At 44.8% G+C, this 18,418-nt stretch overlaps 1 protein-coding gene across 2 annotated transcripts in view; it reads left to right on the top strand.

The window, feature by feature from the left end:
* The window catches only part of NUBP1 (NUBP iron-sulfur cluster assembly factor 1, cytosolic), a 339,483-nt gene that overhangs the window by 38,450 nt on the left and 282,615 nt on the right, over positions 1 to 18,418 (top strand). For both annotated transcript variants that reach the window (XM_069647833.1, XM_069647831.1), the window contains exon 3: positions 6,193 to 6,326. In XM_069647833.1, the coding sequence (XP_069503934.1) occupies positions 6,193 to 6,326 (134 nt within the window). The remainder of the gene's footprint in view (positions 1 to 6,192; positions 6,327 to 18,418) is intronic.

The following is an 18,418-nucleotide window of genomic DNA, read 5'->3' as shown; positions in this document are numbered from 1 at the left end:
TGTTAATGTTAGCAACATGCCGTCCGAAAAGGCGGCAGTCTTATGCTCCTCCCCTCCAAAAGGGATGTCCCGTATCACTAACATCTGCCAAAGTTTAATCAGAGGTGGCTCTAGATATATTGCATAAAGAAGCGGCGACAGAGGGCATCTTTGCCTTGTACCCCGACCTATTTCTATATTACGGGACAATTGTTGATTAATCGACAAGCGCATCGTGGGGGCTTTATAGTTTGCTTTTACCATCTGTATACATTATGCACCCAACCCCATCCGTTCTATAGCAGTAAACAAAAAAGGCCACTCCACATGGTCAAATGCCTTTTGGGGGATCTAGTAACACTAACGGTGATGGGATCTGCTTGGTGTTAACTGTCTCTATCAGATGAATAACTCTCCTAGTGTTATCCCAGGTCTGACTCCCCATAATGAACCCTGATTGCTCGGTATCAATTAAATTCAGCAGAAGAGGTGCCAATCCCGCAACTAAGACACCCGTGTACAGTTTTGCATCTGTGTTCATCAAAGCAATAGGCTGATAGGACCCATATTTAGTCAAATCCTTACCCGGTTTCCCGAACACCACCACTTTCGCCTCTGTCATGGTCGATGTTACCCCCACTTTAGCCACAATCTAATTGAAGAGCATCGCCAGCTTTGGGGTCAGTTTACTAATATACCTTTTATAAAATGCAGCCGGGAATCTGTCTGCTCCCAGCACTTTATACAGCGGTAGTGCCCTGATGGCTGCCTCCACTTCCTCCCTAATGTCACTTTCAGTCCTTCCCGCTCTTTAGTTATTTTCACCATTAACATTTCTGAAAAGTATTGCTCCACTGCCCGAGGATCCGGGTTCCCAGAGGCGTATATTGTTTCATAAAACTTAGCAAAAGCGTCTGTTATGGCCTCCGACAATGTGCATACGAACCCTTGGGCTGCGTAATTTGCTGAATTGTCCTAGCCGCTCCTGAAACCTTCAGGTGCCTAGCCAACAGCTTGTCCACTTTATTGGGCCACATATAATAACCTCTGCTTGGTCACCAACCGGGATCTCTCTGCCCTACGGGTTCGCAGTAATTCCAATTGGCTACGGACTTCCTTTAACCTTTTGTGCAGTGCCTTCATTCTACGCTTAGCTATGGCATATTGAGTTATCCCTCAATTGGGCCTCCAAACCCTTTTCCAATGCCACTCTGTTTCTCCTGTTGATCCCTCAGCACGATCAGATCCCCCCACGTTAGTGCCTTAAAGTCATCCCAGATCCCCACTGGTGAGGCTTCTTGATGGTCATTTGTGGAGAAGTACTCTCCTCTGCAGCCTCTGTCTTTCAACAATTTCCCTGGGAACGACCAAGCTCATAACCCTCTACGTGGCCCCTTAACTATGATCATCGCCAGTAGTGGGGCATGATCGGACAGCGATATAGATCCCAATTCAACTTCCCTCACCTCTCCCATCAATCTCGCTGTTACCCTCACGTAATCTATCCTAGACAGGGATTGATATATATGCAAAAATCATGTGTAGCCCAGTTCATCTCCCCTCCCAGTCCGCCAGACATTTTGTAGGGTTAGAGTTTCAAAGCTTTCCCTCAATGCCCATGAAGGGGGTGCTGATCCCCTCCCCGCACTCCTATCCTTGATGGGATCCCACGCCAAGTTAAAGTCAGCCTAGGGTAGAATCTTTCCTACCGCAAAGCACTCCCACCTCCCGCAAGAAACGTTGCTACCCTGAATTAGGTGCATGTATCGTCGCCATGGTAACTTATCTATGTTCCAGCTGTACTGCTACAAAAAGGTACCCCCTCCATATCAGGTTGACTCCGCAAAACCTTGGCCCTCATCCTATGAGGACCCCTGAAGTCTGGAAAATCTGGGAGAATTGCTGCCATCCCATAACAGATTTATCTGTCTTCTTTATATGTGTTTCCTGGAATATAATAACATCTGCCTTTTCCCTTCTCCCAAGGGCTTCCACTTTTTTTCGCTTCACGGGGGAATTTAGGCCCATCACATATTATGGAAGGGCTTTGAATGTGAAACATTGTAATACTATTTATTTTCAACCTTATTCCCAAACCCCCGGCTAGTTTCACTTCTCTCCTGCCTCTGCCCTCTTCCCCCCCCCCCTGTCCATCCCCCCAACAACCCATCTCAGGCCTGGGCCGAAGATCCTACGATACCCCTGGGGACCAGCCCCAAAGCTTTGGCTCAAGAAAATACCTGCAGTAACCCTTAATGGGAAGTATCCTAACACTGCCCACAGATTCCAAAACAGCTCTTACCAGCCCCCTACTCCGGGCTATATATCCGGTATCGAACCAATCATTGTTTTCACACCCCATCTATTCACTTGACTTTGCCACTTTCCATCTTTTTCCATCTGCATGGCTCCACCCACCCCTCTGTCCCCCACTGCCCTCTTCCCAACTGACCTTTCAGTCTCCCCCCCAACCCCCCACCTCTCATCCTCCATTGCACCTTGGACCAATCCCACTGTCTCTGCCCTTGCATAGAGGAGGGCCTTAATCGTCTTTCTCCATGTCCTTCTTCCTCCAAGTTCAGTAGTGAAAGGCCCTCTGTACATGTTGTAATGCTATGTTGCTCTCCTTCTAGACTAAAGAGTAATCCAAACCGAAATGTCCTTTTGTATGCGATATGCTTTGCGATGAGAGCCTGCGTCACCTGGCCCAAGTCTCTCAGGAATTGCAATGTTAACAAGGCCAAGCCCTGAAACGGCTGTACCTGTGTCCCATTCACTGTAACGTTCCCTCTGCTTGCAATATATTCTCTTTTAATCCGTACGAAGTGAGGGCGACAAGAACATATCTCGGTCTTACTCCCTTCTCCTGGGCCCCACTCTATGCACACAATCAATCCCAATATCTTCTGGCTGTATGTCCATCAAGAAATTCCCAAAGCATTGTTGAATCGTATTCTTTAGATCTACGTCTAGTATTGACTCGGTTAGGCCTTTCACACGTATATTGGACCGGCGTGAGCGGTTCTCCAGGTATTCTGCCTGCAACTCCAGGTTGTGGGAGAACTGTAGCATTTTGGTCCAACAATTCGCTATTCTGTCGTACCTCCTCCGACATCTCCACCAGGCCCTGTTCAGTTGCATCCACCCTCTCTCCCAATGTCTTCACTTTTGACTTCAGTTAGGGAGTTTATCAATTTATCCCACAATGATGTGAACTGCTGCTGGAAGGTGTTTGTTATTCTCCCCTCCACGTCGTTGAGGCATTCCCTAGGGTCTTCCTTACTGAGAGCCATCTCTACCTTCTCTTGGGGGCCCCCTTTCTCCTCCTCGACGTCCTCTTTCTCGGCCTCTAATGTGCTCTTGCCCTGCTACTTCCAGCAACGCTTCAATTTCCTTCTTGAATCACTTAGGGTTGTTTGCCCCTTTCTAGCCCGGGTGCTCTTTCCTTTGGATCCTGGCATTTGGGTGTCACCCCCCACCTATGTATATTCCTCAACAGCCTCTGTCGGAGGGTAGCAACCATTCTGCAGGTGGGCCGCTCCCCCCCAAACCTCAGTCTCACTTGGGACTCGGCTGTGTTTTTTCACCCCCTTAGGTATCTTCCGGGGCCCCCCCCCTTCCTTCCACTGTCCCTCGCCGAGAGACAGGGTTTCTTACCAGCCACGGGACTTGCTGCCAGCTCTGCAACCTCCTAGAATGGTGTGTTACCATCCAGCGCCATCGGCCCTCTGTGCTGCTGTCTCCTCTACCTCTGCCCGTCTCCCTGCTGCTTGGCCACCTGCGGGGTGCGTTCTCGGTACTCGGATATAACCCTGCGCTTCGCGGAGGTTAACTACCCGTGTAATTCATCCGCTCCACGGGGGATACTGCTCCAGCATTTCCGTTCCCCTGAAGGACACTGGGGTCGCCTCTTTCTCAGCCCCTCTCCTGCGATGCCGCTGCCGCGCCCGCCAGCACTTGCTGGTTACGTACACTACCTTCTCAGATGTCTCTGTCGAGCGGACCCACTCCCTTCCTGGGAGGGGAGTCGCACCCTGCTTCTAATGTTGGCCGTTTTTCTGTTTCTTATCCACCTGGGTAGATCTCCGTTGCCCGGCCTGCCTCTGATTCACAGATGAGCGCGGCCTGCTTTCTCGGCCCAGAGCAGAGCTGAGAACTTCACGTTCTCACTCACCGGCAGCCATCTTGGAATCTAGTCAGAAACTAAAGGTTTTAGTATAAGTGCTTAGAAACAGTGTGTGCTTACTGTGCAGCAAAGAGACACCAAGAAAAACAAATGAACACCTCAGCCGGGCAGGCTGTGCATAATCATTGGCAGCACGTTAGTACGCGAACACCTGAATTGTTGTTAGTTTGCCTTCGAGGCAAAAGTGTGTGAGGAAAAGACAACCTATGCTTACAGAAACAGGCTGCGCCTGAAAACCCAGCAGGCGGAGTATGGGTGGACCAGTGTCAAACTTGGTCTAAAATGTGGGCCTGAGTGGCCGCACACCGGAGCTCTGTGGATAAAAAACCCAACCTTACTAGGCAGAGGTATGCTGCTTGAAGCAGGCGCAGCGAACTACACACCACGGGAGCGCATCCCGAAACAAGCAAACGCCTGGCTGCAGAAACCCTGCCGAGTTTATGAATAACCGACACTGACTGAACTAAGAAGAGAGAGAGAGGACTGAGACCAAAGGCACCCTACCCCCAAGGCAGGGAGCAACTGCGACACCAATGGTGCAAAAGCGCTGTGGAGGCCGCTGACTGGCACCACCGAGGGCCTACTAGCAACGCTACCTCAGAGGATAACTTAATGAAACGCAGTAACAAAAAGATAGAACAAAGTATCACTAGCAACGAGGAAGTGACTTAACGTTTGGCGTCAGCAGCAAAGAAAGAGGATGCCATCTTAGAGAAAAGGACTTGTATAATGGGGGGTGGGGGCCATGCCTATTGGGTGTTGCAAGGGCATGACCTGTCCTCCATTTTGGTTTGGGGTAATCCCCTTAAGTTAGGTTAACAAACATAACTTTATTTTTAAAACTAAACGTGTTTTATGTTAAAGTTTCATTCCGGTTTCGTTGCTGCTGTGGTGTCAAGTAGTAAAGATAGTTTGCATAATATGAAGCCTCCTTTACTTTTATTAATTTGTAGCGTGCTCACATTGACCCATGGGCTTTAGGGCGCAGACTGACTCACAACAAAAAAAACACATAAAGGTGCTCATTCAGAGAGAGGAAAGGAATGCAGCAGTGCCGTAGTCAGTCTCTCTCTCTCTCTCCTTCTCTCCTTCTCTCCTTCTCTCCTTCTCTCCCAAGAAGGTGGAGCACGTATGTCTGTCAGGGGCTGTCCGTCACGAAGAGGGAGACTGGCAGGACTTAGAACTGGAGAGTATGAGCTGCAGCAGAAGTACAGTAATCCGAGGTCCAGTAAGCATTGAGTCATTTGCTAGCTCTGCAGCTTTTGTAGCGGCTGCTCAGCCCAGGCACCGCTCATTGTCTTCCCCGATGTGCGGCTTTCTGCAGGACCATCCAATGAATGGGGTAGGAGAGGAGAGCCCCGACACCTCTGCTAGGTCGTTTAGTGTAGTTCGACTTCAATATGACTCTTGGGATTACTGCATACGTTTTGAAGTTGGAACACGATGGGGGAACCCTGCACTGCCCTATTGTCGGTGTCTGTTTTGGTGGGAATGTTTGATAGTATCTTCCCCTTTGAAGCAGAAGTCAAGCTGCCTGTGGCACATGGCAATCCAAGTTGCAGCTAGTAGGGGCATTTCATGTAGCTGTTTTTGGCAGTCTCTGGTAATGCTGTTCTTAGTTATAACGTATAATGGGGCATGTGGATCATAATTGGTATTCAAAATGAAATCATGAAGCATGTTAAATTAACACAGGTATGTCTAATTAGTCCAGAAATTCCAACCTAACCTTCTTTTTTGCCCAACATAGACTGACCAGTAATAATAGACTGAGACGAAAGTTACATTAATGGATGCCTCTGATTAACAGACAGGCTTCTTGGCATAAAATAAGTTTCCTGTGTTGACTTTCTGCTACTAATGTATTATTTGGATTTTCTTAAACTCTGAAGATGTAAGGTTCAATAGTTTTTGCAATATTCTTATGGACATTTTTGTTTGTCCCAATATCCGTAATTGGTCTTCTTCCACATGTGATTTAGTGATGCGGGTATGTTGCAGTAATTGATAGTTGGTTTATGTTTTAGCTATCGGGGAAATAAAAGAGAAAATGGCATTGGTCAAACACAAGATTCTAATCTTATCAGGAAAAGGTGGCGTTGGAAAGAGCACCTTCAGTGCCCACTTGGCCCATGGATTAGCAGAGGATGATACCAAACAGGCAAGAACCTTTTTGTATTTGTTTTTTTTAACTGATTCTACATTGACTCTATTGTTCTGTGCTGAGTCTGTGCCCTTCGACTCTGGCCACTTGCTCTCTCCTCTGCATTCTCGTTCACTCTACCACATGTCTCTACACACCATATCTGTGTGCACCATTCTGTGTCTGACCGTATCTCTTTGCTGTGGCTTTTTCTCTCTCCTCTGTCCTTATTATTGGTTTGGTTTTGTGCCCTCTGTCACTCCATGCCTGAGTTGCTCTCGTTTTGTGTCCCTGTGCCTATGTCCTTGCAAATCTTCTGTTCTTTTCTCTTCCTATCTCTCTGTGCACTCTTCTTTGTGTTCTTTTCTTTGTGCATCAAACACGATCTCAGTGTGCCGCATTGCTTTCCGTGTAGCCATCTTTCCCTGTCCAAAACACAGCAAGTTGCGAAGTTGGTGGCAGAGCAACACCGGCCACTGCTGTCACCTGCACAGAGTGCTGCACAGATGTGATGGACGAAGACAAACGTGTTCACTCGACGCAAGTGGCAAATTACATTTTCTAATACAGCTCTTTTGACTGCTCTTGACAACCAGCAAGAGAGGGGCCAAGAGAGAATAGTATATATGGAGGTTCAAAGGTAAATGGGGAGGTTCAAAGAGGGGTGGGGTGGAGCATAAGGGACAGTAGTCAGGAGTATGTGTATTATTAAGTGCATAAGTATGTTCAGTCTGCTGTGCAGGTTACTTGTTGACCTGTGTGTGTGTGTGTGCGCCTCTGACCAAGATGGGTGTTTCACTTGGCAGGGAAGGATAGAGGTGGTAGTCCACCTCTGTTTGCTCTTTCACTGAAGTAAATGCACTGCATACCCTACAGGAATGCAGTTTACTGAATATTAGGATGGATTTTCAGAATCTGTCCTGGCGGAGGGTTCTGAGAGGCCACCATAGTTGATGAGCAGGGTAATTGACACTTGGGCCTAGCCAAAAACTAGCACGGTAATGCACACTGTGCACTAGCAAGGTAATGCACACTGAACACTAGCAAGGTAATGCACACTGAGCAGTAAGTCATTGAAAGGGACAGTTAAGGTGATCAAATTTAACGCAACAAAATCCTTGAAATTCAGCAGACTCAGCGCCCCCTGTTGATGACCCCTAGGATATAATGAAGTTTTATTTATGTAGCGCTTACGTCTAAGCACTTTACATAGAACACATATACATACAATATCACTCAACTGTAGTTGGTTCTCATATATCGACCTCGGAAGGATGAACCTCGGAAGGATGAATGAACGGCATGCGACCTGCCGATCACACACGGATCGCCGCAGCGAGCGCTCAACTCACTGCGCTATCGTGCTGGCCTCTAATTTCATTGTGAATCCCATCTGTTATGTATGTGCTCATGGGCTTTGCAATGGGGGTTGGGGATGCCGAGTTAGGATGATCATCACTTTCCACATCCGCTGAATTTCAAGGAGTTAGTTGCATTAAATCTCATCACCTTAACTGCCCCTCAACTAAAGTTTAAAAAAAAAATGTTTTTCAAGGGTTTTGCTATGCCATAGTTTATTCAAGAACCACTAGGCATGTCCTTCAAGCACTGTACATGTTGCAGCAATAGATTTCTTTAGGGCCCACTAGCCTTGGCCTTCAGCCGTGGCCACTGTACATGCTCCACCTATAGGTTTCCTTGTGGCCCATTAGCTATGGCCTTTGGCTCTGGCCAGTGAGCACGGCCTTTGGCCGTGCCCACTGTTTATTTTAATAAAGTAGGTTCCTTTCAAGCCTTCCTAGCCTCCTCCCATTGCTCCCTTTGCTTCGCCTGACACTTTTTCCTTACTGAGCGTGTCTTCCGTTATTACTGAGGTAATCTCGTGAGATTCCCCCGATAATGCAAAAATGTCCAATTTGTAACTGACTCTCCAGACCACCTTAACTCCCCAACTTCACATGATCTTTCTCCTTCCCCACCACTAGCCTGATGCAATTTCAAACATTTTCCTCCTGCAAATATCTTTTTTTGATTTGATTTATACTGCACATATCCTTACGGAAGCAAGCAGAAACCTGCATTGATTTTTAATGACCGCTCAAAGCATTACCAGAGAGAAAAACAAGGAGATTACTGTCTTCAATTTATTTCTTTAAAAAAAGGACATTAGAGGATAGATTCCATAACTCAGCTGGTACTGCATTCCAGAGGTGAGGCCCCCTGATGGAAAAACATTGGTCACCCCTGGAAACAAAATGAGGAGGGACAATCAACACATTCTTTTCCAGGCGAGTGAAGCGAGTGAAGCGAGCGAGATGGATGATCAAGCCTGATTTCAGAGACCCGATAACTGGGTGCCACACCTCGTATACATTTGTGTGTTAGTTACAGTAATCTGAATTCAATCCGCTTCCGTACAGGCAGCCAACGCAGCTTCCTCCGATACTCCGAGATTGGTATCTTTTTTGACAGATTAAAAAGCAGACTAATGATGGCGTTCTGGGCCACCTGGAGCAGGTAATACTGGCTCTCTAGTGTTCCTATGAGAAAGACGCCACAATAATCAAGTCTGGAATTTACCATGGTTCCCACAACCACAACACGATCGGGTTCAGAGACCAATGGCAAGATGGCTTTTAGAAGCCTGAGTTGATCAAAAAATGGATCTAACAACATCCGAAACATGAGCATTACAGCCCAAGGATGCCTGTCATACACAGCCTAAGTTTTTAACCTTACATGAAAAAGAGGTTGCAGCATCAAACATGGCAAGACAAGAAGTACTAGCATGGAAGTCTCAATACATTTTTCGGGCTAAACACTGTGACCTCGGTCTTGGATGTATTGAGTTGGAGTTTGCTATTAAGCATCCCATTTTTTATTGCATTAGCACAGCTTTTAATCTAACATAGATTTGTGTTTCATCCGCACAGGAATAATAGTTGAAACAAACCAGGCAAAAATATCTATCAAAGGCCTGAGGTAGACATTAAACAGTATCGGGGACAGAGATGACCTCTGGGGTAATCCACATAGCACAGGAGGATTATCAGAGCAAAAGTTTGACTACTTGGGTCCAATCTTTTAAGAAAGAAGAAAACCATTTCAACGTGCTCTACGAGACCTGGGCAACCTCAGAAATTCGAGTTAGCAATTGGCCAAAGTCGACCTTATCAAAGGCTGCAGATAGATCGAGCATGACCGGCATGATCAAATCTCTTTCATCAGTGGCCCTGAGAATGTCATCCCGCACAGCTATTAGAGCAGACTCCGTCCCGTAACCAGGTCTGAAACCAGACAAAGTTGTTGAGAATAACATTTTCTTGCAGATAGCTCTGCAGCTGTGTGTTAACAACTTTTTCCAGGATCTTAGAATAGGGCATGGGTAAATCGACAATCGGATGGTAGTTTGCAAGAACTTGATAATCCGGGGTAGGTTTCTTCAACAGTGGTGCTATGAGCTTTTTTAAGATCTTGAGGTACACGTCCCTGTCGTAATGCTGCATTCACAAAATCTGTCACAAATTGCGTAAGGGACGAGGCATGTTGCACTACCAGATAAGCTGGAATGGGGTCATAGTCGGGATTGGTTGGTTTGAGTTTACAAATCAAAGTTTCAATATCTGATTTTACAGGTGAAAAGGAAAAGCTTGACAATGCAGGATTTGCCGTTTGTAGGTCAATGTTTGAAGAATAGTTTACCTTTCTCATGGAAAAAAGTATTACACTCATTTGCCAGAGTAATAGAGGGAGGTAAACTGAATGAGGCACATTCAGGTAATGTTAAGTTCCTGATTTTGACATATAATTGCTTAGGTCGATTCTTTGAAGAATCAATTTGTCCTTGGAGAAACCGTGACTTTACCCATACTATTCCCTGTTATATAGGCAAATGTTTTCTCTGCAAAATATCAGCCAAATCCGTTGTGCAAGTCAAAAGTTATTAGCAATAGAATTATCGGATTTCCTATGGATCTAGACAATCACAGTCATTATAGTGAGTTGAGTATCAAGTACCATAGGAAAACGTTTGATTCGTATGATAGATTTAGCTGTAAATGGCAGAGAAAATTGTACTTCCTTGACCCCCTAGAAGTTTTTTAGAAAACAAAAACGCAGTTTTGGCCTAGCCCCCATTCATTTTCTGATTTGAGGAAAAAGTCAAACCTTTGCTAGAGCGCGCAGCGAAAACCGCTGGATTGCATTGGACCATGTACACAATAACTTGCGCACCTCTTTGGTGACTCGATTTCCAGGTGGGTCTGGGATTATAGTGTCCAGTCGTTTTTTAAATATTTGACGGCGAAAGGGGGTGATCCCTTCTCCCAAAATATCTCCCATGGTGCTTTGCAGCAGAGAGGCTGACAGGATTTTCAAAAATTAGCAATCTGCCATTTTCCCCAAAATTCTATTGCTAATAACCTTTGACATACTGGATGGAATTGTATGAATAGCACGTTTGTCAAGGCCCCCACCTGCAAACTGCAAATTATGGGATCAATACGTTATAAAATTAAAAATGTATTAAGAAAATAAAGCACCACAGCTTCAGTTTTCAGTGCATTCATTTTCCATTGGACAAAAAGGGCAGTTTGTGAACAGTCGTAGTGAGAAAACCGCTGGGCAGATTTGGACTAAATAAAAACCACTTAGTCACAAAGTGTTGACTTAAATCTCTTGACTGGTGTGGGGTAAATCCATCCAGTAGTTTTTAAAATATTGTGTTCCCTGCTCTTTAAAACCTTTGTATCGGCCTTGGTGCTTTTTACAGCAAAGAGGCTGAGCGAGGCTAATAACTTTTGACTTGCTGGATGGATTTGGATGGAAATTTCCAAACAACCAGTTTATCAAGAGACCAACTAAAGTGGACATTTTGGGAACGATTCGTTAGAAAATGAAAATGTTATTAGGAAAACATAAAACACAGTTTTCCGCCTGCTCTCATTCATTTTGTCATATAGAGAAAGTGCATTTTTTGAACAGCCGTAGCGTGAAAACCGCTTGGCAGATTTAGACCAAATAAGAAACAATTTGGGCACAAAGCATTAACTTAATTTACCTGACTTGTTTGGGGTAAATCCATCTAGTATTTAAAAAAATATTCGGGGAATGGGGTGCCTCTTGCGTCTTAAAACCTTTATATCGGTATTTGTGCTTTGCAGCGGAGAGGCTGATTGACTTGCTGGATGGATCTGAATGAAATGTTCAAACCCAAGGGATTTTCAAGGGCCCCTCCAAACTAGAAATTTTGGGGACAATTCTGTCAAAAAATGAAAATTTGTGAATAGTGTATGGTGGCCAGGCCACTTAGTGGGTCCAAAAGAAACATATTGGGGAACATGCTGTGTCCATTGGCATTGGCCGAAACAAATGTCCAGTGGCCCGGTAGGGTTTTAAAATATACAGTGGGTATGGCCAAACCCGTGCTCACTGTCAAGCGCCAAAGGCCAAGGCTAGTGGCCCATAAAAAACAATGATGTTACAAAACCCTTGAAAGCCACCGTAAAAACGTTCCCCACAATGACCTACACAATGGTATTATGAGGGATATGGCATTTTGGGGGACATGAACGGGAGCGTACTGAGTTGTGCTGGTCATGACTTCCCACATCCGCTGAATTTCAAGGGCTTTGTTGCGTTAAATCTGCTCAATTCAACTGCACTTTCAGGTTTTTTTTCAGTGAATGAAAATATATATATATATATTTTGTTACATATGTATATATAAATGCGCAGTTAGTGAGCTTAAAGTCAGATCACCTACTTTTTGCAATGAAACACAGTAAAGGTAGTTCAGATCAAAGAAGCTGGATAAACTGCAAGTAGTTAGGAAAAGGTGCACTAAAACCGTATACCTTCCCTTATAATTATAAAAGCCCCTTTAACGCGAGCAATCCTTTCCCACCAGTTAAGTAGGCCTTGGACCCATTCAAAGTTCCAGGTAAGTAACTGGGTAGGGAGCAGGACATCTTAGTCTCCTTAGAACAACCTCTGGCAAAGGCAACCGGTTGGACAGAGTTCCAGAATAGAGTAGAGTTGGAGTTTAAACAGTAAATGGCAAGTTTAAAGGTGGTCTCCCAATCCCACAACCCTACACGTTACCCCCTAATCGGTGAGTGAGAAAGCTGGTATGTCGGCCCACTCCCTGAACTGTGATCTTCAGAGTGACGACCCTCTGAGTACATAGAATCGCTGGGGCCAATTACGTTAGTCCGGTTGCATTGGATCCAGCGGCTTAGGGTGCAGTGCCTGAAATCTGCTTTGTGATTGGTTCCGGCTAGGTGATGGTTCTGCGCTCCAATGGGATGGTTCAGGGGACACCCGGGGACTTCTAGCTTCAGCAGCCGCAACAAGTCCCTTGACTAGAACAGATTCCCAGGACATGGCAGAGACAGACAGCAGCTAAGTTAACCCCGATTAGGGTCTGACGGGCGATACGCATGGTGGGGAAGAAGACTTCGCTCCGGGGGGAGGGCCCTCTTCATACAGGAGAGCAGCAACAGCAGGTGGTGACCTGCAGAGTACCAAGCTCCAACCATGGCAGGCTTCTCATGCAGAGGTCTGAACCGGTTGGCCCCACCAGTCAAAAGGTTGAAGCGGCAAAGAGGGTCTTCTGAAATTGTTGCAAGAGAGGCAGGGTTCGACTGAATCTAGGCTTTCACGATGCTGGGCGACCAATATTCTGGGTCTGCAGTCCAGTACTTTCTTCTGAGGCCTATCTTCAGTGGACAATGTGATGAATGGCTGCAGGATACCGCCCCATCCCCCAAATTTGGCCTGGGGGTGCTCCAGCCCTCCAATGGCAAGGATCTGCACCATTCAGACTGACCAGGGCTGTCCAATTATGGGCATAATTTGGTCTGACATCTGTCCTGTAATAGACAACCCTTGACTAGAATGTGGATTTGAGCAAGACACAAGACACCCCCATCCCCATATCCAGCCTGATCACACGTGCTTAACTTAGAATCTAATCTTGATTCTGTCGAAGTTCTGACTTGTATGGCAATTCCTGACCTAAGAAGGCCATACAAGTACAACATGATAGCCGAGGGACAGGGTGAAAACCACATGGCACTGCCATTTTCAACATATGAGACTCAAAATGGAATCGCGCAGTAAAAAAATAAATGTGCATGCGAGTACAACGTAAAGATGGTAGAACTTAATCTGCTGCCGCCAGCCCGCTTTGCCCACATCAAAAAGGTAACAGAAGTGTTTCTACAGAAAAATAAAATGGGATACATATTACCCCTGCAGCCCTTCACTGCAATGTGACAGTAAAGGAATCTCACATGGACAGAGTTCCCACCTGCAATGGCAACCATATAGGCCGACTAGTGCACTTTTCAATGGTCGTAAGTCAAAAACGGTTAAATAATTCCTGATCTTGTTCCCTGAACCCCCATTTAGAGCTCCCACATAATGTCCCTTCGTGGCACAGGGGGTTTACAAAGGATTGATAGTGAGTTTTGGGGCAACAAAACAAGTTATTGTGCTGTACAAACCCAGGTAGAAACAAAAGTGGAAAGCAAGGAAAGATATGTCACCATAAACGCAGCAAGTGCAATAGAACAGATAAGGGCAGGAAATAGTCAAACGGCTCCCGGCCAGTCTCTATTAGGGTACTCGCTCTAGGTCTAAAGTTCAACAATGATGCATCGCCTTTTTAAATAAAAAATAAAAAAGCAGGTTCTTTTGCATTCTTAAGGTCTGCTTTGCTAAGACCCTTGGTCACAACAAAATATATCCTGAGATTCCCTTGGCTTTGGTTCCAGCGCAGCATCTTCAAAATGGTGACACCCAATCAATTTCGTCTCGTTCCTATGACCTTTAGTCATGCGAGCACTCTCTGCAAAGTCTGATCCTCCTGGACCATGATGGATCCTCTCTCATGACAGTGTATTTATTACTTGCTCTTTTGCCCTGGGTCACTTGAAGGGTTAAAGTTATTTTAGCTCCCATTCTAGGGTACTCTCAGAAATGACTCAATATTCTTGGATTAAATCTTGTGCGAGCCTATGCCAGACTCTACTCTCTCGTTGGTCTTCCACACCTTGACTTGGTCTACTGACCTACAGTATCGGTAGGGGAACTCCAGGTTAGCAGCAGCTGGCTCTGGAACCGAGACTAGCGTTCTTTAGTCTCATTGTTGAACCTGCAAGCTTCAGCAGATCTGTAGTTCGGTTCCCAGCTAGTCCTTCTTCCTCTTCGTTCTTTGATGTCAAGTGTTCCCACCGTAGACGTAATTTGGTCCCAACCTGCTTCACTTTTGTCTGCTCTGTGTGGTGAATCCTACAGAGTCATCACCAACCCCCAGCCTAAAGTCTCCTCCCATGTGACCAAGGAAAGGCAGCCACTACCTGATCCTAACCAAGTGCGGTGGTTTCAAGGGGAGGATCACATGGGAGGAGACTATCAAGAAGTGGCGACTCTCCTGGGAGGGACGTGGTAATTCATCAGAGGATGAATCTTATTATTCCCAGATGCATAATGGCATGCCATCAATGTACAAGTCCCTCCCATATTACTACTCAAAGAACAGGTTATGGAAAATCTAGACAGAATGGGGTTTGTGTCTCAGGACTTGTGAAAGTCCCGAAGTGTCCTAATTCTGCTTTGGGTAGAAATCCTTACTCTAATGTTGGGTCACAATCTCTTTTCACAACCTTCCCTCACTCTAAGAACTCTCAATATATAAAACGGTTAAAACTAACTAAGAAAAGAAAGACCCATACTTGTATGGACTTCAGTACCCATAATGCTTATGGTACTGGGACGAGGAAGAGGGACTACAAGGCAGTGAAGATTCAGAATGTTACTTTCCGAAAGGTGTGGTCTAGTTGTCGGACCAAGGCATCTCAGCAGGATATTTAAATCCTGAAATGAGGCATACTGCAAGAAGGCAAAGGAGAAGAATAAAGCGTAGCTGAAGCAGAGGCTTTCCGACACTGTCCTTTTGGGTTATCAACTGGAGGAAACCTGTAACCCAAACTGCGAACAGTCACAAAGCTATCCAGACCTATTGTCCAAAACGTCTGACACACACAACAAAATGCCACCAGGGATGTATGGCTAATCTTAAAGGTTTTTGAAAGTGCACCTTTTGAACAGGGTTGGGCTCCCTTGCCCTGCACCAATTCAGGAATACTTTGAGCAAAATTCTGATTCCACAAAGTTCTGCTCAAGGTAATGCAACAAAGACTCTTCCATAAACTGTGTCTTTCCTATTGACACAGTAAATAGCTTTTTGACAATGTCTGTTCAAAATCCAAAACTGGTGTTTTCCACATTATCATTCTTGGAAAGGTAAATGTCTTTCTTCGTAACACAAGGTCAAAAGAAAACCAAACGTTTTTTTCAAAATGTCAACAATTATTAGCATGTCACACCTTCAAATGAATTACTTTTGTCAGGATAGCACAATCACTTCTCTTGGTGATGCCACAGCTTGTCAAACAAGTGATAAGGTCTTTGATTCAACAAATGTCTTTTCAACACACCTTTTTCTCACAAACATACTTCTTCAAATCATGTTCTTCTGTCCTGGTATACTCGCTTGCCAGAAAGTAACATTTGTGCAACCAAACGTGGTGGTTGCATTGGTTCCAAGAGTCTCCCCACCAATGTCTCTTGGAAGGAGGGCTGCACAATAACTGCCTTTGCTTCAGTTTTATGAAGGGCACTCAAAAACGGGGTCAAAGTCAATAAAATACTTCCCATCTTTCAAATTGGCTTTTGCCTGAGTTTGTTCCCTGTCTCTCAGTGCTGAGCAGGCAAGTAAAGGCTATGGTAGGGGGTGCCCTTTGTGGCCTTCCTTGACCTCTGTTCCACATTTGCCTGGGTGGATAGGAGTATATTGTGGCGAAAGCTAACAAATTGGGAAATTAATGCTAGGTTTCTAAAATTGATCATGTCACTATACATAATAATAATAATTTTGCATTTATATAGCGCTACGAACCCTCAGGAATCTGAGCGCTGCTTATTACCCACGGTGTGTGGTGCTCATTTATCGACCTCGGAAGGATGAAAGGCTTGAGTTTGGCCCTGTTGGGATACGAACCTGAGTCAGCAGGCTCTGCACAGATGTCAAAGCAAGCGCTCTACTCGCTGTGCTATCGGACCAGCTGTAAGGATGCGTTTAGATGCTTGAGGAATTTTTGAGATCCGTAAAAATAAATTATAGGTGCGTATTGGGATGCCTCCTTTTCAATTTATAAATGGCAAACTTGGTAACCTCTTAAACATAGATATGCAATTAACCACCTCCCCAGACAATACGCTGAAACACGTATTCTTATCTAGCATACCTCTAGGACCTGGTCCTAGTGAATAGGACAATGATGGGGTTACAAAGAAGCTTGCACGTTGGAGGAATGGTCAAAATATGCCCAGAGGTTCAAAAGACAGAGTAGGAGCCAGAAGGGAGAAGCCAGAGCCTGTGACCCTCCAAACCCCCCACCCAGAGTTGAAGGGGGAGACCGAGTGCTAGGGCTAAGACAGTTGAAAGCCTTACAGACCCAGAGCCAATAACCGGTAAGGCCAACAAATACCCCCTGACAGATGTGAGGGATCAGAAATGCGAGACGGACACAAAGGTAACGTTTTCTCAAAGTTTGGCATTTATTAAATGAAAAAGGGTGGGATAAACACCTATCTTTCCATATCCTAACAAGGAGGTCCCTGGCCAGCAAACTTCAATTTAAATAACAATTAGATGATTTACTTCTGGGAACAGATCAGGATGACAAATTTGTTCTGACGATCAACCCATTGAGATGGTGGATCTATTCTGTAAATTTGGTTGCCCATTTACATTAAAGAATACTGTGGCGTGTTGTGTGAAGGAAGCACACGCGTCAAAACATATAGTGGTATTGCAACATGTTGATGATGATGATCACGTTTGGTTCTCATCAAGTCCCTCAATTAAAGCATACAGAAGAAAAGAATCCCCTTGCTATTCTATATTGTCTTGATATTGAATTTTGTATAACCAGACCAATGGCTGTGTCGCTGTATGTTGCCACTACCACAGAATGTGCCAGTCTAGCTAATGAGGCTGGAATTGTGCTTGCAGTCATTTTAAACATTATTTGGACTTGGGGAAACTCAGAGTATACAGTCCTTTTATGATTAATCTCCCAAATATACTTCACAAGTGTTTATATGTTTCACTCAAAAAGGGTACTTTTTAAATAATTCTGTTCAGAGTACCGAATGATTTTTGGTTCAAGGAGTTTATTTTTAAGGTGGTCTGGACTAGGCAAATAATATCATGAATGGATGTAAAATGAAGGCATGAAAACTAAAGTACTAGCTGAGGAATACCTAAAAACACCCACAGAAATTATGAAATTACAACTTTTTTTATGTTCGGTTTTTTTAGTTGCTGCCTGAGGATGAAATTCATGATATTATGAAGCAACATACTAAAAAACCAGAGAAATCACATAAGTCAGGAATGCTGTCCCAAGAAAGCTAAGAACCTATAAATTGTCAGAATGAAAACTGATTGAAACCGTAAAGCGTTTTTTGTTGCAGAAATGTGGAAGATACAAATACTTTATAAAAACAAAGTTTCTGGCTAAGAATAATTAATGGAAAGTAAATGGGGTTCTGGGACATAATCTGGAATGAGTTAAGGGAATTTGATCTTCGATATTGCATCAAATTGATAATGATCATGTAACATTTATCAATGAATGGATTTGTAAGGATATTAAGGGATAAATATGGATAATTGATTTTTAAAGATTGAAATTATTTGTAAGAATTATTTTTAAGTTTGTATATCCATTTTGTATAGTATGAAAGGTATAATTGTAAACTAATTATACACTGAATATTTAAATAAGAAAACTGATGCCTCCTCTCTCACAAACATCGAGTCTTAGTAGTGGGTTGGTGGTCCACAAACGGCTTGACTGTGCCACCCCGTTAAAAGCAGACTGTCATGATCACTGCTTCCAAGGAGCCAGGACCAGCCCAACGTCCTTGGAAGCAGGCCCCTAACCCTAATCCTAAGCACCAGCCGGTTCCCACTGGGACCTTTTGGACCTTGTCCTGGCGCCGGTGGCACCAGGCTCATCAAAACCATTGGTCCC

This window comes from Ambystoma mexicanum, chromosome 2q, assembly GCF_040938575.1.
Source record: "Ambystoma mexicanum isolate Mex_15411 chromosome 2q, UKY_AmexF1_1, whole genome shotgun sequence".
Taxonomy (NCBI): Eukaryota; Metazoa; Chordata; class Amphibia; order Caudata; family Ambystomatidae; genus Ambystoma; species Ambystoma mexicanum.
The sequence above is the reverse complement of the archived record's forward strand: the minus strand, read 5'-3'. Positions and strand labels throughout refer to the sequence as shown.